Genomic DNA, 14,496 nt, shown 5'->3' on the forward strand with positions numbered 1-14,496 from the left:
TAAAATATATGACCATAATATTAAGTATTTTTTTTATTGCACTCACATTGTGTGAACATTTAGCACTAATTCCGGTAATGTGAGAAATAGTATAACAAAAAGTGATAATTTTAGAAACCCCTCATGAGATTTTTGACTATTTCACTGGCTTCCCTTCAAGTTTCAAAAATTACACTAACCTCCCCTGAGGTTGATTATCTTGTAACATTTAAACTCAATCGGTAATTAAAAAGTAATAGTGAGATAGAAAAGATAATATGATTACATCATTGCCTATCATCTATTACAATATTTAATTAATTTAATACTAACCCACACATTAAAGAAAAATATAAAATTTGCTATTTATCATTAGGGATCAAATTATATATAGTATTAAAAAACAGTAAATCATGTTATATTTTTCACTTAATACAAGATCGAAATTACTCTTTTCAGTTACGTACCCATTTATCAAACATGATCAACAATAAATAATCAAAAAATTTGCAACCAAAATATTACAGAGAATAAACATTAACATCATAAATATTCTTATTAACATATTAAGGTTAGTTCCTGAGAATTTTATGGTATTAAAGTTCACTCTTTGTAATATTTTGGTTATAGATTTTTTTGATTATTTGTTGTTGATCGTGTTTGACGATGAGTTTGTAATTGAAAAGAGTAATTTAGATCTTATATTAAATGAAATATATAGAATAATGTACTATTTTTTATGTCATATGTGATTTAAGCCCTTATGAAGGGTATTAAATTAAAAAATTTAAATTAAACAGCAAATTCTAGTATTTTCTTTAATATTTGGACGGGTATTAGATTACTTAAACAATTTAGTAGATGAAAGGTAATGGTGGAATCATATTATTTTCTTTCTCCTAATATCATTTTTTAATTGTTGGTTAGACCTAAATGTTACAAAATAATTAACCTTGAGGGAGGTTAGTGTAATTTTTAAAACCTGAAGAGAGACCAGTGAAATAGCCAGAAAACTCCTGAAATTATCCCTAACAAAAATTAAAACTTATCCTTTGGCACTTTGTCAGAGAACATATAGTGTAGTGCAATTTTTACTGACGATTATAAAAATCCGGCATCCTTCAAATCTCACCTTATTGAAAAGTATGAGAAATTAAGTTCAGCTCATTGGCCGGATGAAGACTTTGAAAGCTATGCCATGTAATATCTGTTTTTTTTCTAAAAGCCTGAAATTCATGTACGTTTCACATAACAAAGACCTCCACTAAAATAAAAGAATACTAGCTTCAGATACCTATTGTGGATTTATTACTTCGCAATCTTCATATCACTATATCAATGGAAGCATCAAAACATTTATAGCACAGTCTATTAAGCATGAAAGTATATTATCAACATCATTTACCAAATCAAACATCGCTTGAATATCCTTCTCCTCTCTCATTTCTAATTAAAAAAAATCAATATTTCTCATTTCTCATTTACTCTCTCACTCTTTCCCTATTAGAAAAATTTATTTTAAAAAATTACATAGCAATTAATATGCTCTCGGAGAAGAACCTTAGGAAACATCTCTTCTTGATGCAGACTATGATAGTTATCCTATATAAATGGAGCCATGAAAAAAAAAGTACTAATACAGACCTATCAAAAGTATTTGCTTTTGAACAACTGAACTAAATACAGCAAGATTCTTGAATTTTGCTTGAATTTCTCTTACAGTGCAAAACTGTTTCCCCACATATTGCTGAAAATTTTCTTATTAGGCTTATTGTTTTAATTTCCGTCAAACAATGTAAGAATTGATTTAAAAACCAGTAAATCCAAATAAGAAATGCAAATTACAATTAAGCACGATTATTTTTAGCTAAGGCGAGGTAACTTTTTTTGTAGGGACAAATAAATGGACTGGGTTGATGCGGCAATATTTGGGTTTCACATTGATTTTTTACTCAGTCATCTTTATTAACACGATTTACGTCATATTAAATGTACCCTTGCGTTTCCATAGTTCGTTGCCCTCCAAAAAAAAGGCATATTATAAAGCAAAATTTACTATGTTGTTCCGCTATATAAATTAAGATCACAGCTACATTCCTCACTCAGCTCTCATCCTTCTGCTACTTGAAGAAGGGGAGCTCAGCAAGTGAAAAGCTTAAAGCTATGAGTTCTTCAAAAGGAAATGCGATTTTCCTCTTAGTATTTATTTGCTTATACATATCAAACAATCTATACTTAGTATGTTCTGTCGATCCCACAACTGGATTCACAAACATCCCTTTGACAGAAGCTAATTTCGAAATTCAAAGGCCATATGATGTGCCACTCGAAGAAAGATACAGCTACGAGAATGGAACTCGTCGTTTGTGGGTTTATGCTGATGACAAACCACACGACCCCAATAGTCATACCCAACCACGAACAGAAGTTCGAATTCAGGTAACCATAACCTCTTTTTTTTCTTTTTTCCTCCTTTTCAGAATACTAACTTAAGGTCAGGTCTATTTAAAACAGCAAGTTTATAGGTAAATGTATGTCACATATGTAAATATGTGTTGCTTTGAATTGGTAGATAAAATCATCTAATAGGAATAGTTTCGATTTCAATCATCATGCAGGGACTTGACTACTCATCTGGAGTTTGGCAGTTTGAAGGATACGGTTTTGTGCCAAATGGAACATCTGGTGCAACAATTGTGCAAATCCATGGAGCTTCTCACGGTGCAACAACTATAATTCTGAGAATTTATGACGGTGACATGAGGTATTACAGTAGTGAACTTGTAGACACTGGTCTTTATGATAGATGGTTCAGGGTTAACTTGATCCATGATGTGGATGGAGGAAAAGTGTCAGTCTTCATCGATGGTGTACAAAAGTTTGAGACTCATGATCAAGGGCCTGGAGATTTGCACTTCAAATGTGGAGTCTATGCTGCACCGAGGAATATTAGCTATTACATGGAATCAAGGTGGAGAGACATCAAAATATACAAAAAGTGAGGGAAAAAATAAGAATTAATTACAACTGTATTTCTTTTGCTTGAGAAAATAAAATTATCCTTGTTGTTTAATTATAACATACATTTTATGCCAGTGCAAGTATTGTGTCTAAACTATACTTAGGACTGGTACATTTTTTTTTTTCACATTTTATAATAGGGTGGTGCTATGTCCTAAAACGGTCCTCATGCAATTAATTATAAACCTGAAATCCAAGAGATTAATATTTGATTGATATAATTGCAAAGTAAATCAATATGTACGGTTCACAATTGAACAGTACTACTACAACCAGTTGATCCATAAGTAGTGGAATGAGCACTTACTATTATCTAATTAGAATAGACTTTTAGCTGGTACATCAAATCCTTGAGATCTCAACCTTAATCGCTTATGCGCTTAGCTAATTGGCTCCAACAGTAGTAGGCAGTGAATAATTATCTGGTGCTCCAATTAAGGTAGAAATTATCTGTTGCAGGAATAATTTCTCATCTGGTAAAAAGCTAGTAAATATAAAATGCAAACAGATTACATGTGGCTATACCATCTGTGTCCCAATGAACATTAGTTATAGACTTCCGTAACACATAATAAATTTCATTAATAAAAGTTTTTACGAATTAAGCAACAAATGTAAGCTAAGTGGATATATAGGATTGAAATCTGAGCTAATGGTAGACCAATGCTGGAAGGATGGACCAATCTTTTGACCAGATAATCTAGGTTCTATTCACTATTCTGTCTGTGTCTGTTCTTTTTTTCCCAATGATTCAAACAAATCCCACAGGAGGAAAAAGCCAAGAGCCAAAAATAGTGAAAGAGTAATTTGATCCATAAATCTTTGATCATTGTTAAAAAAATACTCAAGATTTTAGCCTGATGACTTCAATTGGTCAAAAATTCAGCAATCGTTTTCAGATGATAATTTCTTGTCCCAGGGATCAAAGAGTAAGTATATGTTACACGGTCACGGGTGTGCTTGCCTCAAATATGTTGACTCAGAAAGTGAATAACAGCCAGATAAGGTTAAAGAGGGGCACAAACATACTGCTAAATCCAGCAAGAAAGCTTCAGATTCGCAGAATAATTGAAAGGATTTGGGTATACCTGATTTCATCATGCAAAAAATTATACATTACCGACTCTATTTGTATTGTTCACGAACCACACCACCCAATACTAGGACTAGTCATAGTAAATTAGTAATGAATTTTATTCATTGCAATAAGTTGAAATTTTCCAAAGATGCTTATGTCACAGTAGATCATGCATCCACCAAAAGTCATCCTCACTCACATTGAGACTGCAAAATTTGAAATTTTGTCTACCAAAAATCTTAAATAAGTCCAATCAATAACTTGTTAGATGCTAATTTTTGGCCACTTTGGGTCATCCTCTTTTGCCGTGTCATTGTCATATGTTTTAGTTATTAGGAAATGATTAGAGGGTTTGGAGCAGGAGCACTAAAAACAGCCAAAAAAAACACTGATAATGTGCTCATGCAGTCCTACTAACCTGCATCAGACAATCAATTGGCTCATGCATTTTCAATTTGTACCTCGATAAATTTATTGTGACGCAATGATGAGTAGGTTGATTAATAAATTTAATTTTACACCATCACACTTTAAAAAATCAAACGTTCAAATCTTGTTCCCTTATTAATACTTGATAATTACCTAACCATATATAGCTCAACAGTTTTCTTCCTCAAAATTTTTCCAGTAAAGAAGTGGAGTGGGTGGAAATAATGACGAAATTTTCTATACAAAATGTGGTTTTCTTAACATCATTAATGAGCTTATACACTAATGTCTCTATGGAATCTGTTGCTGATCCAACTGAGGGGTTCACAAATGTCCCATTAACAGAATACAACTTTGAGATTCAGAGGCCATATGATATACCATTGAATCAGCGGTATTCTTATGAAAATGGAACTCGCAGGTTGTGGGTTTATGCTGATGACAAACCACATAATCCCAACAGTCACACAATGCCACGGACTGAAATTCGGATAAGGGTAACTTTTTCCCATTCATCAGAACAGACCATAGTTTTGCATTTTAATTTATTCCTCTATGTATCTGCTCAGTTTTTGACGAATAATTAATCTCTGTTTTTTTTTTGGATACTTAACATTATATAAACGTTAGTTAAGGTAAATATCTCATCCATCAAAAATCACCATATTTTTGCATTCAAAATTCTCCGCTATGTATCTGCACATTATTTCATTAATGATCTATAGAGTTTGTACATTCAGAATTAAGTACCTATACATGTTATTATTCTTTCAGAATGGGATATTATTGTTCTTGATTTTTGTTGTTTTCGCTTCAATTGGAAATTCGAGCGGATATGATTGACTCTGGTCCCTTAGATACCGTAATAAATTAATAAGCGAAACTTCAGTCTTTGATACCCTCAATTTCGTTAGCAAGGAAATAGCCAAACCTGTACTTGTCAATCGCTTTTGTACCTTCTTCTGCCTAAAAATATGCTTGCTTCATATTAATATCGTTAGATATATATGATGTTTCTTGGGAAATTTGACAATTTTCCAAAGCATTATGTCTTTTTAACTTTTCTATTCTTTCAAAAACTTTTGATTTTCAATGTGGTAGCTTTCTTGGTTACTTCTACTATATTCAATCATTTTTTCAAAGATGTATTCTGTTAAGCAGCAGCTTGAAACCCTTTTTTCGGGATAGGGAGGAGAGGCCCCCGGGGAAGGGTTCACTATACACATTTTCTACATTTTTAAACAACAATTAACTCTTTAGAAACAGTTACCTTGATTAAGCTAAATATTTAGCATTGGATTACAGATTGGTTATTCCGAATGATTAGTCGATTTTCTTTTTCTTTTGCACAAACCCCTTGAGTATGGCATAACCTTTATGCACGAACTTTATAATCTTGATCATTACTTAGGAGTTTGCTCTAATCCGTGATGGTGATCGGAGTTGAAATCACCTAAATTGCTTACTGTCCAAAAAAAAAATCTTGATAATTTTCATTCATACATGCATGGACTTGACTACTCATCTGGAGTATGGCAATTTGAAGGGTATGGATTTGTGCCAAATGGGACATCTGGGGCTACAATAGTTCAGATCCATGGAGCATCCCATGGCGCAACAACTATAATGCTAAGAATCATTGATGGAAACATGAACTATTATTGTGGTGCAGTTAGGGGCATTTTGGCTACTCAAATGTACGATAAATGGTTCAAAGTTAATTTGATCCATGATGTGGATGGAGGAAAAGTGACTGTTTACATTGATGGGGAACACAAAGTTGAAACAAAAGATGGAGGGCCTGGAGATTTGTATTTTAAATGTGGAGTATATGCTGCATCAACCAATATTAGCTATTTTATGGAATCAAGGTGGAGAGATATCAAAATATACAAAAAGTGAAAATAATTCTCCTAATCATGTATGAAAATTTTTGGAAGATGTTTTCTGGCCAACCTTTCTTTTTTCTTGAAATAAAGAGTGATGTCTGAAGAATCTGAATAATTTGTGATATAGTTCAAAAACAACGGATAACATATGATAGATACATATATGTACCGGCTTTCATGACTTTCAGCAACCAGTATTATGGATGTCTAAATATTGCTCAATACAAACTTCATTAATGTTTTTACTTTCATTTTTCCTATTAATCAGCCTGCATAATTTAGTTTGTATGGCTTCCATTTGTTACTCAACGGCAAATACTCTATCCTAATTTTTGCCATAGTTTTCACGCAATTACTCTATCCAAGTAGTCTCTGTTGAAGTTGATTATTAAGCACATCGTTTTCTGCTAGTCAAGATCATATTACTGATTTCTTCATTCCTCTTACTAATTGTTGAAGTTTTGCTGGCTAATATTATATTTCACTACATGAACAGACGAACCAGAGATGCATCAAATCCTAAGGTTAAAAACCTTTTGCACAAAAGCAAGAGAGCTGTAAAGTTTATGAGACAAGAAAAGGGAGTACCAAAACAAAAAGAATTACCCTAGAAAGTAGAAGCACTGAAAATGCATGCTGGGCATAGCCGCGGATAGTTCCAATTTCAATCTTGGTAGATTATGAGTAAAGACATCTTTCGAATACAAATGAACTTCAGAATTCTGGCTTAATTAATAGAAATTAATTAAGGTTGTAAATCAATCAAAAGGAAAAACATAGATACTCGTACTCGAGCAGTCATTCAACCATTGCACGAAGGAACCAACATTCTGAAAATAAAATCAAGGGATAATTTCAGAAACCTCCCTTGAGGTCTCTAACAATTTCAGGAAATTCCTCTTAGGTTTCAAAAATTTCGCTCATCTCCCTTGCTTTCACTATTTATGCTAATAGGCTACCAATTCCTTCAAATATCATAAACTACCCTTTTTGTCAAAAAGATAAAAAGGAAAAATAAAAAGAGATTTGTTAATTGCCTTTCTTCCAACACCAAAGCAAACAAACTCTTTCTGCCAAAAATCAAAGTTTGGAAAAAAAAATTCAACTATGATGATTGCCTTCTTCCAAGCAACGTCACCACAAAAGTCAAATAAACACCCCAATTTAAATCAAAATAAATTCCAATAATTTTAGCACTCAAAATACTACAACCTAATTTATGTCCGGTAACTTCAACCCTTACATTTACTACACAAGTCAATTAAATCCATCACTTGGTGCTAAACTGAATAAAACTCGACCTCAAATTTTATCCAAAACTAACACTTCATCAACAATCAATAGTGCAGCTGTTTCGTCTTTCTCTCTTTGCAGCCTCCTTTATTTTTTTTTTCAACCACCCATTTCTAAAACCCATCCATCCCTCAAATTCTTGACTTGTTTTGACATCACTAAGTTTTATCACCTATAATCAACCAACATTGGATAAAATAAATAGATGCAGAAAAATCAAACCCATTACACTTAGAATTAAAAGGATAAAAGCATGAACCTAATCATATTTGCAAAAAAGAGATGAGAATAGAGATAAAAAAAAAAAGAAGAAGAAGAAAGAAAGGAGGGGGATAAATACGGCAAGGGATGATAAATAGAATTTGGTTTTGAATTGGAGGAACAATATTAAACAGAGACGAATGGGTAGCAGTAATTTAGCAAAAAAGGAAATGGAAAAAAGAGTAAGGGAGAGAGAGAGAGAGAGAGAGAGAGAGAGAGAGAGAGAGAGAGAGAGAGAATAAGTCAATTTTGGTTTTTCTTGGAATTTCTGAAATTTTTCAAAAAAAAAAATGTCATTAAGTATCCCATATAGGGGTAGTAGAGTACTTTTGCAACAATAGGGGAGGTATGTGTAATTTTAAAATGTTAAGGGGAGCTTTGTGAAATTGATAGAAACCCCAGGGAGGTTTCTAAAATTATCCCTAAAATCAATTCGGAGAGACATTTACATGGTGAGCCAGATTCCAGATTTTGTTTCTTTTGATAAAAAAAATGCACCAATAAATCTGAATTTCTTTAAATCTTAGCTGATCACCTAACAGTCAGATTGTATGAAAGGTGAAATCAGTCAGCGATTACGAGAAACCTTGCAGATGGGACAATAACCTGTGGTATAGTGAATATGGAATATTTGTTTCCATGCTGCTCTATTTAAAAGAAGATGATTGCAAAACACCATATTATATTGGCTACTTTCTCATTTTTTTTTCTTCTGAAAAAAAGGGACATGAACTCCCAATTTGTGGAGTACAATTTAAATCTTGTGGTTGGGCAGTATAACGCGTTGCATAATTAGCCAAAAGATTTCTTAAGTATTTGTGTCTTAATCTATCAAATAATTTGGATACAATTCAAAAAAGAATTGATTTGGATACGACTAGTAAATTTACTGCAATATGACTTAAATTTATCAGTTGGGGAAAGCACAATTAAACGGTATCCGTGAGAAGCTGACAAATAAAGGGTGAACTCGAAGGATTGATAATTATATAACCCGATTTAATTAGGTTTGATTAGATTTTACATATCACACAAATTATCTTATTCATTATAAGTTCGAAACAACTTGTAACTTTACTTTAGTAGCCTTTTATTCTTTTTTCTGCTTCCTTTCTGTCTTTCTTCTCTTTTCTTTATTCTCTACTGTCTTTAGGGGAAAAAAAGTTTACCTAATGGAACACTTCGTTCAGTTCATTTGGGTTAATTTAAAGGTCAATAATTGAAGCTCCAATGGTCTTGAACAACTCAAAATTGGGTTTTTGCAAAGCTTTTGAACAGTGGAGATAAAATAATATTACATTCCAATAATAATAATAATAATAAAAGAGTGGTACATTACGAAGTAAGTTTGTGTATATAAAATAGGGCAAATTACATTTTACCCCCTATAATTTAGTATTTTTGTACATAACTTTCTTATGGTTTCAAAAACTATACATAACTTTCTCATGATTTGGATTAAAATGTCAAAATGACGGAAACGATCATTCGTAACGGAACATTTAAAAATGTCGAAATTACCCTTATTTAAAAATTAAAATGGCTAAAGTGATCAAAATATATAAAGATAATATACATGACGCACTAACCCTGTATAGTTTTATGTTTTACTATATAACCCTCTTATGGATTAATACTTTACCATATAACCCTCTTATGGTTTTCAAAATATACACATAACCCCCCTATGGTTAATAAATAATTTTCAATTTTACATAGGGATATTTTTTATGGTTTAGATGACTTCATTATGGATTGCAAGTTCTGTTACTTCGACACTTTAATACAAATCATGAGGGGGTTATATATAATTTTTGAAATTATAGGGGGATTATGTACAAAAACACTAAACCACAGGAGTAAAGTGTAATTTTCCCTATAAAATATATTACCCTTTGTTTTTGAGCCTAATAAGTTGTATGCAAGCCAGATTTATTCCTCTCTCTTGTTCAATACCAGTTCTTGTCACCAATAACTTTAAGTCCTTTTTGTTGTTTGGCCTGAAGTTTGATGAACTATAAATGTTCGCGCAACTAGATCTACCCAAGATGGAAAAAGAATCTTTTCCACAAACATTATCCTGTGAAACGTCCAATAATTTCGTCAACCAGGTCACCATCACAAAATATGCTTCTTTACGCAAGGAAATACCAGCATAGGTCCAGGTAAGTCCAACTCCAACCTCTAGTAGTACACTTTATTGTTCCATTTTCGTACCTATATATGTACATTTACTAGACCACGGCTTGATAGGATCATTGTTGGAAGAAGATAGTTAAGCAATTGTTGGGAAAAAAGTTTGGAAACATGAATTCTTCTGTGAAGAATGTTGTTTGCTTCGTGGGATTTCTGGTCATCAATTCTTTTCTCCAAAGTTCAGCTGATCCCACTGATGGTTTCACAAATGTGCCATTAACAGAAGCAAATTTTGAAATCCAGAGGCCATACAATGTGCCATTGGATGAACGATACAGTTTCGAAAATGGGATTCGGAAGATGTGGGTTTATGCTAATGATAAGCCACATAGCCCTAATAGCGAGACACAACCACGCACGGAAGTTCGCATTCACGTAAATCAATTTTTTTCCCCCATAACAATGCTTCAAATACCACTGCATCTTAGTCTTATTATCTTTTCTCCTGTTCACTTGTGTTTTAACAGGCGGAGGCGTTAGTCAAGATATTTTGTTTTTTATTGTAATTCTTGAGAACATGGGATTTTCATGTGTCATTCATTTTTTTTCTTTTCAGAAAAAAAAAATTCAATCAACATTTTCTATTCAAGTTCCTAGTTTCCTGAGGGTAAAGTAAGCATTTGGTGAAAACTTTAATTCATAACTATAGTTTTTGCTTGACTAGAGTCTCAATATCTCCTATTATCCCTTAGTTTTGGAGTTTACCAAGTAGTAGTACATTCTTTCCATAGTTACCATTTGCATAAAAACTACACTAGCTTTTGTCAAGTGAGTGTGAACCAGTAACTGGTTCTAAAGTATGAACTTATGATCAGCTTTGATTTTTTCTTCTTCTTTTTTTTTTTTAAAACAAAAAATTTGTGTGCAGGGACTTGACTATACATCAGGAGTATGGCAATTTGAAGGCTACGGATTCGTGCCGAATGGAACCTCTGGTGCAACAGTAGCACAAATTCATGGTGCAGCCCATGATTCATCCACCATAATTCTGAGAATCTACAATGGTGACATGAGGTATTACAGTGGTGACGTGATTGCCACTGGCATGTACGATAGATGGTTCAAGCTCAATCTCATCCATGATGTGGAGGGAGGCACGGTCACAGTTTACATTGATGATGAGCAAAAGTTTCAGACACAAGATCGAGGGCGTTCACAATTCTACTTCAAGTGTGGAGTTTATGCTGCACCAAGAGATATCAGTTATTACATGGAATCACGTTGGAGGGATATCAAGATTTACAAGAAGTGATTTACCATCAAGATGGAAATTATGAGTTAATTTGCACCAAATGTCCAATTGTTGTTTGAGTTATATATACTATGTAAGAAGAATGTTGTTGAGTTGTATAAATCCCAATATGTATCAATTCGTGTGATGCGATTCAAGTTCTTGTTTTCCATCTGTGTTGCGAAATATTGTGAGGTGGTGATAATTCATTATTCTATGTTTTTGTGTTCTATTTCAGATTAAATTGACATGAACATTTCACCATTAAGACAATCAAAAGTATCAACACTAGCACACAATTAATAAATGAACTTATAATAAGGCATTGAATAGCCCCATAGGTAGTCCGACTGGTTTCATAATCTAGTAATTATCAGCAGGTTTCGTGATCGACTATCAAAAATACAACCTTAAGGGATTAGTCTAATCGAAAAGTTGGAATATCCCTAAGTGGAATTTTTTTTTAAAAAAAAAGGCATTAAATAACTATTTCATAGCGCTTGGAATGATTGTTAGTTTCATTAAGTGGAGGTCAACCTATTCTTAGCCATTGACATATTCAAAGCATTTTGCAATATTTCCTACTTCACAATTTAAGACTAACTCCATCTTGTAGAAAATGTAAAAAAAAAAGAAAAGAAAAGAAAAGAAATTTCAGCTTATTATCATAAGGGTTGAGACTTCGAAGGTTATGCTATGTCATCCCTGGTTTCTTAAAAATCCTAAAATCATATATGTTTATTGTTTCATATAAGAGAAAGACATCCTCTACAATTAAAGAATACTAACTCCAGATAAAATTGTAGAAGCATCAAAATATTTATAGCACAGAGTTTCTTAGGCATGAAATCTTCATGATCCATATTATTTTCCTCATTAAAAATACCAGTTGAATATCAATCTCCTCTCTCTCATTTTCCGACTAAGATATGAGTAACCATTTTCTCATAGTGACACAAACTAAACTTTGAACTCAGAAAAGGAAGACCATTTAGACGAGGATATTGTACAAGTGATTTTTCTTTTCTTTTATTTTTTTGAAGTACGAAAAAAGTTTGAATAATTATGCATCGTTCATTATAATGGATCAAGGCATACAAGTGATTTGTGCACTCGGTGACATTTGTGTTTTAGTCTGAAAAAATTGTTTATCCTAGAGAATTTAATTGTTCTTTCCATGTTCTTGAATTTAAATGAAAGCCGCTGCAAAATTCTACAAATTTAATGTGGAACAAACGTACGAGAACCAATGGTTGAGAGAATAAGGCACAGCAGTTGTCTGCATATTCAATCTTCCCCTGTTTCACATTGGAGAAAATTATACAACAGAGAAAATGACCCTTTATATAAAATGCCAGAAAATTATACAACAGATAAAATGAAATGTTACCCCAATTACCCACCCCGGCAATGCAACAATATTATCTGTCAACCATCTTTGAAGAGACCCAAAAAATTCATCCCGGATTTCAACAAATTTACGTACTATTCACGTTTAGTAATTAACAAATTACCTAGAAATTAATATGATTGCGGAGAAGAACCTTAGGAAACATCTCCTTTTCATGCAGACAATAAGAATCCTCCTATATAAATGGAGCCATGAAATTTCTCAACTTCAATCATCAAACAAAAGGGTTAAAAGAAAGATCAAGAATTTCCAGAAAAATGGGCATTTCTTGCTTGTATAGTCTACTGTTATTCCTAGTTTTGATTTCCTCAACCGGTCAAATTCTGTCATGTCTTGCTGATCCCACAGATGGGTTCACTGAGATACCATTAACTGATCGAAATTTTGATCTGCAGAAGCCATACAATGTACCGCTCAATGATCGATACAGCTATCAAAATGGAGTGAGGAGACTATGGGTTTACACCAATGACAAGCCCTTTAAACCGGATACTACTACCAGACCACGCACTGAAGTCCGAATTAAGGTCACTTTTCTACCATGTAATTCTGTATATTTTCTTACCACTTTGTTCTAAAAAAGATATATATATATATATATATATACATATATGTGTGTGTCTCTGTGTGTGTGTGTGAAATCCTATACTAAACAGCATACGATTTAAGTGACAGAAACAAACTAAAAGATGATCCACCTCCTTGATTTTAGAGATTTTTATATTTATATCTATCACTTAAAAATATCCATAATTTTGATTTTCAGTTACTTTTTGTAGATTGACTATATATATAGAGCCTGAGACTACGTCATTTTTTATTTTTTACCTTTTTGTAAAATGGTCAAATTTTCTAACAGAAAAAAAAAAAGAACAAAAAATCTACTATTAACTTCTTCTTATCTTCCCATCTTTTGTGTTTTGAACTCATTCATATTTATCCACTTTTTCTGCGCTCTTCAAAATTATACAGTTTGTCAGAAGCTTCAATTTATGGTAGAGATGTTAAAATGCAAAACACAATAATATTAGTCACGGCTATTTTCTCTTTTCCTTTCTTCCTATTTTTGGAATCACCTTAGTCCACACCATTTTTTCCTTTTAATACTTCCATTTGGAATGAAAATGATATTCATAAATATTTTTAATTTTATTAGGTGCAAACCCATCGAGCGTACCTTAATCACTAGTAAAAATAAGATTCCAGACAATCCAATTTTAATAAAAAAAAAAAAAAACCAGTGCTCTAATTCTTTTTTTTTTCGTATAATACCCGATATTTTTACCGATCTTTTTTCCCCTCTCTCTCTCTAGGGTCTTGACTACTCTTCTGGAGTTTGGCAATTTGAAGGCTATGCATACGTTCCTAAAGCAACTTCTGGAGTGACAATAATGCAAATTCATGGTGCAAGAGTTGGTGCTACAAGTCTCCAACTGAGGATCTACGACGGTGATATGAAATATTACAAGTTCGCAGTTGTTGACACAAATCTATACGACAAATGGTTTCGATTAAACGTAATCCACAACGTAGATGAAGGAAAAATCACTGTTTTCATCGATGGTGTTCAAAAATTTGTGAAGAATGATCAGGGGCCTGGTGACTTGTACTTCAAGTGTGGAGTTTATGCTTCACCAGCTAATTCAAGCAACTATATGGAATCAAGATGGAGAGATATCAAGATATATAAAAAATGATTGTTGCTATA

At 32.8% G+C, this 14,496-nt stretch overlaps 4 protein-coding genes across 4 annotated transcripts; all 4 read left to right on the top strand.

Annotated features, from left to right (window-relative positions):
* Nucleotides 1-2,142: 2,142 nt before the first annotated feature.
* On the top strand, nucleotides 2,143-2,981 carry LOC113750655 (citrate-binding protein-like). The gene is made up of 2 exons (XM_027294608.1): nucleotides 2,143-2,418; nucleotides 2,598-2,981. Exons 1-2 carry the CDS (start codon nucleotides 2,143-2,145, stop codon nucleotides 2,979-2,981), a joined length of 660 nt encoding a protein of 219 aa, XP_027150409.1.
* A 1,819-nt stretch (nucleotides 2,982-4,800) lies between these two features.
* LOC113750656 (citrate-binding protein-like) lies at nucleotides 4,801-6,409 on the top strand. The gene is made up of 2 exons (XM_027294609.1): nucleotides 4,801-4,998; nucleotides 6,011-6,409. Exons 1-2 carry the CDS (start codon nucleotides 4,801-4,803, stop codon nucleotides 6,407-6,409), a joined length of 597 nt encoding a protein of 198 aa, XP_027150410.1.
* Nucleotides 6,410-10,257: 3,848 nt separating this feature from the next.
* LOC113750658 (citrate-binding protein-like) lies at nucleotides 10,258-11,398 on the top strand. The gene is made up of 2 exons (XM_027294610.1): nucleotides 10,258-10,521; nucleotides 11,015-11,398. The coding sequence occupies exons 1-2, from the start codon at nucleotides 10,258-10,260 to the stop codon at nucleotides 11,396-11,398; spliced, it is 648 nt and encodes a 215-aa protein (XP_027150411.1).
* Nucleotides 11,399-13,045: 1,647 nt separating this feature from the next.
* Nucleotides 13,046-14,485, top strand: LOC113750659 (citrate-binding protein-like). Its single transcript, XM_027294611.1, has 2 exons — nucleotides 13,046-13,315; nucleotides 14,102-14,485. Exons 1-2 carry the CDS (start codon nucleotides 13,046-13,048, stop codon nucleotides 14,483-14,485), a joined length of 654 nt encoding a protein of 217 aa, XP_027150412.1.
* Nucleotides 14,486-14,496: the final 11 nt, after the last annotated feature.

The sequence above is a fragment of the Coffea eugenioides genome, chromosome 10 (genome assembly GCF_003713205.1).
Source record: "Coffea eugenioides isolate CCC68of chromosome 10, Ceug_1.0, whole genome shotgun sequence".
Classification (NCBI taxonomy): Eukaryota; Viridiplantae; Streptophyta; class Magnoliopsida; order Gentianales; family Rubiaceae; genus Coffea; species Coffea eugenioides.

Excerpts from the sequence above, each read along its gene's own strand:
- LOC113750655 (XM_027294608.1), top strand. The coding sequence starts at position 2,143 with ATGAGTTCTTCAAAAGGAAATGCGATTTTCCTCTTAGTATTTATTTGC. Across the intron at positions 2,419-2,597 it reads GAACAGAAGTTCGAATTCAG|GGACTTGACTACTCATCTGG; the intron begins GTAACCATAACC and ends ATCATCATGCAG.
- LOC113750656 (XM_027294609.1), top strand. The coding sequence starts at position 4,801 with ATGGAATCTGTTGCTGATCCAACTGAGGGGTTCACAAATGTCCCATTA. Across the intron at positions 4,999-6,010 it reads TGCCACGGACTGAAATTCGG|ATGCATGGACTTGACTACTC; the intron begins ATAAGGGTAACT and ends TTTCATTCATAC.
- LOC113750658 (XM_027294610.1), top strand. The coding sequence starts at position 10,258 with ATGAATTCTTCTGTGAAGAATGTTGTTTGCTTCGTGGGATTTCTGGTC. Across the intron at positions 10,522-11,014 it reads GCACGGAAGTTCGCATTCAC|GGACTTGACTATACATCAGG; the intron begins GTAAATCAATTT and ends ATTTGTGTGCAG.
- LOC113750659 (XM_027294611.1), top strand. The coding sequence starts at position 13,046 with ATGGGCATTTCTTGCTTGTATAGTCTACTGTTATTCCTAGTTTTGATT. Across the intron at positions 13,316-14,101 it reads GCACTGAAGTCCGAATTAAG|GGTCTTGACTACTCTTCTGG; the intron begins GTCACTTTTCTA and ends CTCTCTCTCTAG.